We start from the raw sequence: 9,911 nt of genomic DNA on the forward strand, positions 1-9,911 counted from the left end.
GACGTCTCGATAGCGCAACCCAGCGTGACTCGCGAAGTCTAAGTGCCACCCATCTAGGATCTTTGCCTAATAGACAGACGGGACCCTGGCTAATTTCTCACAGGGGGAGTCTCATTGGCACCACCTTGGGGGACCCGCGGAGTCCATGCACTAACACGATTCCAGGATATCATCGGAATCAGCCACGCAACAATGATGCCGGAATAGCTCATCGGGCATCAACCATTTCATAGTCACTCAAGTAAAAGATTCTGTCAAATATTAGTTTCACACAATCAACTATTGCGGATTTGAACCTCGGACATCGGCCTTCTCACAATCACTCGAGTAAAAGAGTTTATTAAAATATCAGTTTCGCTCAATCAACGATACCGGATGATCACTAGGTATCGGCCATGCATCATGAATATGAGAGAAAGCGTGCAATGCATATGTAAATCGATCAAGTTCAATATCACAAGTACCACAACAGGGCACGCCAACAAAGTATCACATCACAATACCAACAATGGGTATGTCAACATACATCAATAAGTCAAGTACCAATAGTGGGTACGCCAACAATATATCCAAGTACTAATACCAACAACGGGTATGTCAATTCTATCCAAATCAAGACAACAAAACAGAATTCGATATTTACCAACTACACATGGCATCAAGCCAACACAATTGAACAATCAAAGCACACATAACGGGGTGGCTAGTCCCAACACACATCAGGGCCCAACCTAAGGCAATATCTATCCCAACTTCATACCCGAAGGTTCACATACAGTCTCCGACATTATAGCCTAAATATGTGATTCACTATACAAAGTCTCACGAAAGGTAAACCATAACCTACCTAGATTGCTGAACCGCAACACCAATAACTCACTCCTTTGCCTTGCCCTTCCGCTGAAGCTCAGAACCAAAGTAGTCTACGCATAATTGAATTCTATATTAGAAATCATGAAGATTGATACTAATCTTGCTACTATTTCAATTAGGTCAATTTTAACCCTAGAAATTGAGAAAACAGACCCACAAAGGCAAAACGGGAAATTCAGGGGAAAAATACCAAACTAAGTACTAGATAATCATAACCCAACCACTAATTGTTGATTTAGCTCAAGGATTAGCCTAAATTCTAATTTCTAGAAAAACCCTCAAATTGGGTATAAACCCTAAGTCTTTGATTCCAAAATTCAACGCGTGAAAGATATATGATTAATAGGCTTAGATTAGTCAAAATCTATCATAAACATCATCAGTTTTCTCATATATGAGCCTAAGGGAAAGTTCACTAAAACCCTCCTTCAAATTGCATCTCTAAGAGACTGTTAAGGGGAAGGGGGAAATCTAAGATTATTGTGATTAAGGAATAGTAAAGGATTAGGCAAGGTTTACCTCCAAGAATTTCTCCAAATTATCTCCAAGAACAGTTTTTTCAAGCTCAAATATAGAGATGGGAAATAATGAGGGTCTAAGACTTATTTAAAACACGTTTAATGAAATATAACTGCCCGTCACGGCCACGGCGGTAGAGATGCCGCTACGGCGGCTGGGAGACCTCCACAGTAGCATGACCAACAATATACATGGCCGCCCCAGCGGCCAACACACCACAACAGCGGTGCCGCCATTGCGGGCACCAGACATTAGAATCCCCTATTTTTCTATGTCTTCAATCGAAATCTCGGTTTATTCTCGAGGCTATCTGCTCTCAAACCAAACATACAGACCCACACAAAAATACGCTGCGAACGCGCTCGTGGTCTCGAATTTTCCAATGGGGGCCTCGTTGATCGAGTCAACCCCTGATGCCTTAATTTCATTTTTCCATCCCAAGTCCCGAAATGCATCCGAATGCCTTAGGAACCGGACCAAATATGCACACAAGTTCTAAATGACCATCCGGACTTCTCGGAATCAGCGGATTTCTGAAAAAGGTCCATTTACCCAAAATTCAACTTTGAGTCAACCCTTTTTGCTTTATGCCCATTTTCACCAAAGTTGCCGAATCCGGTATAGACACCTCGAGAAGCGTGTCAATGGTCCTCTCGGGTCAAAAGTGAGCTAATCAATGCTCAAAAACGGGCAAAAATTCCGAAGGGGCTATAACGACCAAACGGGTCGTTACATATTTTAAGTCGCTTATTTGCAACATTGTTAGTTTAGTGTAATCCCGCTAATTCAAAAGAACTTTGGGAAAAATTTAAAGACTCTATGTCTGAAGATTCCAAAACAATTCCAAATGTAGGAAAAAAAGATATTCAATGTTTAGTTTCGAATCATATCAATGAATTTCTACTTTCAATGGGACGTAACATAAACGAATTCAAATTTATCTCTCAAAATATTACATCTTCTGGAGCAACCAATGAGGCAAAAGATGTTTATTTCGAAAGAAATATAACAGTGAGTGAAGAAGATGTGCTACTAGAAAGGAAATTAAATACTGAACAAAAAAGGGCATATCACATAGTTCTTGATAGATTCTATTCTAATAAACCAGGGGCATTTTTTATTGACGGTTCAGGTGGAACTAGAAAAACTTTCTTATATCGAGCTTTGTTGGCTGTTGTAAGAAAGAAAGGGTTTATAGCTTTAGCAACTGCAAGTTCTGGTGTCGCAGCTTCAATTCTTCCAAGGGGATCAACAACTCATTCACATTTCAAAATTCCTATTGTCATTGATGAGAATTTTACATGCAACATTAGTAAACAAAGTTCATTAGCAGGTCTGATTCGAGATTCAAATTTAATTGTTTGGGATGAAGTCTCAATGGCAAAAAACAAAATGATAGAAGCTTTTGATAAACTCTTAAAAGATCTCATGAGTACAAATGTACTCTTTGGTGGGAAAGTAGTTGTTTTTGGGGGAGACTTTAGACAAACACTTCCAGTTATTCGTAGTGGAAAAAAAGAGATTTTTTCGGCGAAAGTTTATTATACTCTCATATTTGGAATCATTTGGAAAAATTATGTTTATCTAAAAACATGCGTGCAAAAAAAGATCCAGCATTTTGTGAATATTTAATAAGAATTGGAAATGGACAAGAAAAAATTAATAACTGCAACAAAATTGAAATTCCACAAAATTTTATCATTCCTTTTACTAATGAAACAGAATCTTTGAATCTTTTATTTAATGTTACTTATCCTGATTTACACACATTCTTTTCTAACCCATCTTCCATAACTTCCCGCTTTATTTTGACTACAAAAAATGATTTTGTTGATGAAATAAATGACATGCTTAGTCATCGATTTCCTGATGATGCTAAAGTGTGTACAACTATTAATGAAACTATAGAACCAAATGATCAATGTCAATTTGAAGGTTTTTTACATACCTTACATCCTGCTAGCTTACCACCCTATAAATTACCTTTGAAAAAAAAAATTGTCCAGTTATGTTATTGAGAAACTTAAATCCTTCTGAAGGTCTGTGTAATGGTACACGATTAATATGTCATGATTTTAAGACACATGTTATCAGTGCTACTATTGCCAGTGGTGATTTAAAAAATAAACATGTATTCATCCCAAAGATACCATTACTAGCATCACAAGATGAGATGTTACCAGTTCCCTTCAAAAGAACACAATTCCCAATAAGGTTGTGTTTTGCTATGAATCTAAACAAAGCTCAAGGTCAAACATTAGATTTTGTTGGAATTTATTTGCGTGAACCAGTTTTTTCACATGGTCAACTTTATGTTGCTTTATCACGAGCAAAAAGTTCAGAAAATATAAAGTATTAATACGTCCACCTACCGTAGAAGACACATATGATCATTCTACATACAATGTGGTTTATGGAGAAGTCATAAGAAAATCATTCTCATGATACCTTATAAAGAAGAAACGTAGTAAGTAAGTCCTTTCCGGATACACATTGCGAAATTCCTGAATTAATTTTCTTGATCTATTTTTTTGGTATATTTCCTCTTAAAATATAGCTCTTTTAGTTCTTCTATATTTGTTTAGTTTATAGTCTATTTAGAACATCAATTTTGAAGAATTAATTTTAAACCTTTTTGGTTGCAGTGATGCATATAGACTTGCTTAATCTCTTTAGCAGATGGCATTGTTTAAGTTCTTCCATAATTAATCTAGGTTTAAATTCTCTTCTTTTCTATTTCTGTATACTGTTTTTTTCTGTGTTTCTGGATTTATTTTAATTTGTGTAATTCTTTCTATTTGAAATTTCTTTTTACAGGACTTATTAGATTATTTTTTTGCAGTCACTTTGCTGAAAATCAGAGATAAATATCGATTAAACGATAACTTCTTTTATCATTTGGGATCAGGGGAAGCTTGCAGGACAACTTACTACCTTTTCTAAAGAAAGCTACATTGCCTAAACTTGAGCTGGTTTGTTTTTGCACTACATATCTATTGTTAATTTTCACATATGTACTTTTTTACATGCTTTTAGAGATGATGCTGAGATTAATTTGAGGGTGACATAGGTGGTCATATTAGTCATACTAACACTCTCTATAACCAGAATTGCTTCGGAAATGACCTGAATTGCAGGCTTCAAGTGATTCACTGATATATGTGTACATTTGGTATTGCTGGAGAAGATCACGCTGATCGTTCTTTTGTTTGTCGAGCAGTTAAGGTATTGGCAGTACTGATTTTTATTATGGCTTTCCAATATTAAACCTATTGCATACTTAACTCACTATGTGATGGTTCCAGATTTTCTTTGTGCATATCCCTCACTAAAGATCACGCTTTCGTGAAGGTAATATGACCATTACGCTGGTTTTTAGGAATGATGAAGGCTAACTGCTAAGCAGGGGGCTATTGCTTGTGCTCATAAATGTTGGATTAGGGCGTGCTCTTTATTTACTATAATACCAAACATAACCTATATACATTTGGTATGTTATCTTATGATAGTTGACTATTTTTGGTGAATTGAATAGGACTAGAGCAAAGCAGTGTTCTGACATTACATTGAAACTAATATGACTACAGAGAATCAAAGTTATTTTGTGCATCTCCATCTGATAGTACTCCTGTTGTTTGATACATAATGATACTTAGCGGCAGGTTGAAGAGCCATGAATGGTACAAATGATATAGAACAACCTCTGAGGCCCAGGAACTTGCTTAAAAGAAAGTTGGATCTTATAAAGGTGAGTTGTCATAGAGGTTCTCCCTACAACAGAATTTATCTTAGAGAAATTGTAACGACCCGTTCCGTTGTTACTGTAAAACTTTCCGAAATAACCCTAAACGTGTCCTCCTGGACCCTTCCCTCTGGTAAAATATTTTCGACGGACATCTAACCTGGTGGTACCCATTGCACGGGAGAGAATCAAGCATCGAAATTCGAGTCAAAGACCCAGCCATACCGCCCCAGCGCCCACCTGAGCGCTACAGTGGTGGCCCTCCAGCGGCAGTGGCCCCACTAAAGCGGTAGGTCGGGGTAGCATTATTCCACTATAGCAGCCCTGTAAGCACTGCAGCGCTGCCGCCGAAGAGATTCGTCAACCGTTGAAGCGGTGCGCGCAGTAAAAATTCCCTATTTAAGAAATCATTTCGAGAATTGTCCCAATTTTTCAGTACCCTAATTTCTAGCCGCCTAGTTCAGGAGAAAAACAGAAAAACCAAACCTCTAGTCTTGATAGACCCTTGTGATGCCTTCAAATTCACCTTCCATTTAATAAAATTACTCCTAACCATTTAATTCTTGTTACCTAGAGAAGCATCAAGTGGGTGTTCAAATGACTTAGAGTTAGAGAGATGAAAGGTTAACAACATTTCCACATAGTCCCCTCTAAACAAATCTTCCATGTTCTTCATCTAGAACAAATTAATAACCTAGATCTCTACATTCCTTCACCTTAAAAATAAGTTCTTCCATGGATTTGGAAATGGTACTTTCTCAAATAAGCTTGAGATTGGAAAATCACCTAGCCTTGTCATAGATGGAATCTAGAAATGGGTTGAGATCCAAAAACCTTCCTTCGTAGATCCAAAGTCTCTTATGAAGGTTATAATGGGCATTTCTATTCTTGGGCCTCATGGTTGTCACCAAAATTTTCGTGTGGATTACGAGATGGTGAATAAATTGAAGGATCAATGGATGTTCGTGGCACCCGCTCAGCCATGAGGTAGGTTATGGCTTCACTTCTGTAGACTCCGGTTAGTTTCCCGTATCGTTGTGTAAAAGGAACGGAGAATGCATATGCAGGGAATCAGAGATTTGGGATAGAATTCTAGGTTGGTATTGTTGTGTGACTTGTTTGTTTGAGCTTGTGACCTGTAGATTCTTTAGGTGTTGATGTGGCTTGATTATCGGTGGATTTACGTGACTTGGGAATAGCGGACGGAACCTATCTTGTGTCTAATGACGAAAACTTCCTATAATATGTGATTACTTGAGTTATGTTATTTATGGTGAATCTAACCGCTAAACGAGAGAATAAAATATACCCACGGTTGTGATTGGGTTCTAAATTAGAATTGACAAATGACTTCAAGTGTAGGGTGAGATCCTTGTCCTAAGCTAATAGGATGATGTAAGGAAGTGGTAATGACGTATATCAACTGATTGATCTGTTATGTGTAGGGGCTAGCCACCCCGTTGTGTTGTGCTTGACTGTTCTATTGTATTGGCTTGAAGCCATGAGTTGTTGTCCGATACTAGATCCTATTATTCATCTTGATTTTGATATATTGTTGTCATACCCACTATTGGTATTGTGATATTGATATATTATTGGCATACCCACAATTGATATTATGATATTGATATATTGTTGGCATACCCACAATTGATATTATGATATTGACATATTGTTGGCATACCCATGATTGGTATTGTGATATTGATATATTGTTGGCATACCCACTATTGGTATTGTGGTGTGATACATTGTTGGCGTACCCCATTGTTGGTACTTGTGATATTGAACCTGGTTGTTGATGTTGATGCACGCATTGCATACATTCTCACTCATTCATAATGCATGGTCGATACCCAGTGATTAACCAGTATCGTTGATTGAGCAAAACTGGTATTTTGATAAACTCTTTTACTTAAGTGATTGTGAGATGGCCGATGTCCGATGATCTATTCCGGTATCATTATTGCATGGCCGATTCCGATGATATCCCGGAATCATTGTTAGTGCATGGACTCCGCGGGTCCCCCAGGGTGGTGCCTGTGAGAATCCCCCCGTGGGCAAAGATTCAGGATCCCCTCTATCTGTTGGGCAAAGATCCGGGATGGGTGGCGCTTAGACTTCGCGAGTCACGTTGGGTTGTGCTACCGAGGCGTCGATATTTCTGTCCGTAGTACATGTATACACCTCATTTGCATGGCATTGCATTATGGATTGATTCTGAGATGTTTTGGGGTTATACTTTTGATGTTGGATTCGGGCGTGACTTATGCATACTTCGCACCTTTGGGAATTAGATGCTTTACTTAGGTAATGACAGGTGTTTGGGTCTGGATTCATTGTTTGCACTTGATGAAGTAGCCATAGATCGTCTGGAATATTAGCTATATGTTCAGTCTCTATGTGTTGTAGGATAATGGGTGTCCTAGTGATGAGTTGTACACTAGGCTAAAACGAATGATTTAATGATATGAGAGTTGCGAGATTGTTATGAGTCTAACTGGTGATTATTGGAGTGAAGTTAATGATTAAAGAGTGTTGTACATTGTGTGGTAGATAGACATATGAATTGGTAGAGTTGTTATCATGTTTGTCTGTGAATTCTTTACTGATATGTGTTACTAACTATTGTCGACCTATGATACTTACTCAGTACGCATGGTTTGTACTGATGTTAAACTTGGTACACTCTTTTTGGGGTGTAGATTGTTTCATGTGATTGATCGAAGCATAAGTAGAAACACGCGGTGCCTATCTGGAAGACCTCCTCGCACTTCATTCCGGGATGGAGGTTGAGTCTTAGAACGTAGTGAAATTCTGGAATTACGTAGTCGCTCTTGTACGTCTAAACCAGGTCAGGGGAAATTGTATCGAGTCTGTAATCATGTATTGTTGTAATCATATAAACATTTGAGTTAATGAATATATTATGGAGTTCCGCTGTACTGCTAATTATCTAACGCTTAAAATGATTGGTTGCTTAATTGATGTGTCAATGAATGAGGAGGTTCGCCTACCAAGGTGGGAAAGGTAGGTGGCCCCACGGTCCCGAAATGGGTCGTGACAGCTTGTTGGCAGAACACATTCATGTTTTTCTGCAAACATTATAAAGAAAAGAACTACACTATACCCATGTATAGAAAACTCTGTGAACTATAGTTTATCCAATATCCATTTTTTTTCAATTATAGGGTGCTATATATCTTTACTGTTTCAAATCAATTGGAAGAAAAAATTAGCTGCCTAACATACTGGGCTGCCTCAATAGTATATATCATTATGTGGGGTTTTCAATGCCTCTTTTCTGGCACCATATGTTTGTTCTGAGGAAACAGAAAGATGGTTAGATAAAGCGCTTCAAAGTTTCGATTGAGCTAAATGCTATAGCATATAGCACTTCAAAATATATTGATTTACTTCCTTTGCACTGTTCACTTTGGTTGTGTCATTGCAATCAGTCTGGTAGCAATAATTAGCTACTTAGCTTGCATGTTGTATAGTTATGACCAGTGGCGGAGCCAGGATTTTCGCCGAGGGGGTTCAAAATATAAAAAATTAAACATACGAAGAAGCCTAAGGGGGTTCAACATCTACTATATATACATAAAAAATAATTTTAACCTTGTAAAAACAGTATTTTTTTCTACCGAGGGGGTTCGGATGAACACCCTCGGCATAGTGTGGCTCCGCCACTGGTTATGACCTTAGGTTTGTGAGTGTTTATCCTGGCATGAATCCGCGACTTTTGTAGGACAAAAAAAAAAGTTGAACCAAACTAATACAAAAAAAAAAAACATAAATAGGTTTCACGCACTAATTTAGTGCGTGAAAGGACCAAACTGCAAAAATAACAGCTTGGCCTTTCACGCACTAATTAGTGCGTGAATGAGCAAACAAAAAGTCATCCTCTTTTCACCTTTTCACCCAATGAATTTCAACTCCCATTTATATTTTCTCACATCATTTGTCTTCCATTAGCTGCCCACCTGCCTTCTCTTCTTCTTAAGTTCTCATTGCACTGCATCACATGGAGTCCGGAATCAAAATGCCCCAAAAAAATCACTTTGAACCAAAATATCCAACAAAAAAAAAGTTACAAAACGACCTTTAGCGCAGTAATTTACTGCGCTAAAGTAGTTCACGGAGACGGAGCCGTTAACTGCTTTAGCGCTGTATTTTACTGCGTTATAGAAGCAAAAACATTTTCTCCCTAAGTTATGACCATCTAAAGTTTGACGACTTTACAACTAGTTTTTCTCCCTATATTTTTTAGAATTATATTTATATTCAAAATAAAGTTATGTCTTGATTAAAAAATAACACGCTTAAATCAAAATCTTAAAAAATAAAACACCCTAAAGTTTCCAAACAAAACTTACTTCGGGTACCTTTTCAACCCCTAAAACTACTATCCGAACGTCTACGTATAATTGATGTATTCGGCCTACATTATTGTACGTAGAAAAAAATATCAGGTTCTATATAAAATATTGACGTTTCGGAGACATGACACACGACTAATCGTTGGTCAAAGTATGGAAAAAACACTAAGTTTTTTCAAACAAAACTTACTTCGGGCATCTTTTCAACCCCTAAAATGACGATCCGAACGTCTACGTATCCTTGATGTATTGGGCCTACATTATTGTACGCAGAAAAAATATCAGGTTCTATATAAAATATTGACGTTTCGGAGTCTTGACACACGACTAATCGTTGGTCAAAGTATGGAAAAAACACTAAGTTTTTTCAAACAAAACTTACTTCGGGCACCTTT

General features: G+C 37.6%; 1 protein-coding gene across 1 annotated transcript; it reads left to right on the forward strand.

The window, feature by feature from the left end:
• Positions 1–2,301: 2,301 nt before the first annotated feature.
• On the forward strand, positions 2,302–3,024 carry LOC132624292 (uncharacterized). The gene has a single exon (XM_060339096.1). It carries the CDS (start codon positions 2,302–2,304, stop codon positions 3,022–3,024), a length of 723 nt encoding a protein of 240 aa, XP_060195079.1.
• The last annotated feature ends 6,887 nt before the right edge of the window (positions 3,025–9,911 follow it).

Source organism: Lycium barbarum, chromosome 12 (genome assembly GCF_019175385.1).
Source record: "Lycium barbarum isolate Lr01 chromosome 12, ASM1917538v2, whole genome shotgun sequence".
Lineage (NCBI taxonomy): Eukaryota > Viridiplantae > Streptophyta > Magnoliopsida > Solanales > Solanaceae > Lycium > Lycium barbarum.

Bases quoted from the DNA above. Each gene is read 5' to 3' on its own strand.
- LOC132624292 (XM_060339096.1), top strand. From the start codon at position 2,302: ATGGGACGTAACATAAACGAATTCAAATTTATCTCTCAAAATATTACA.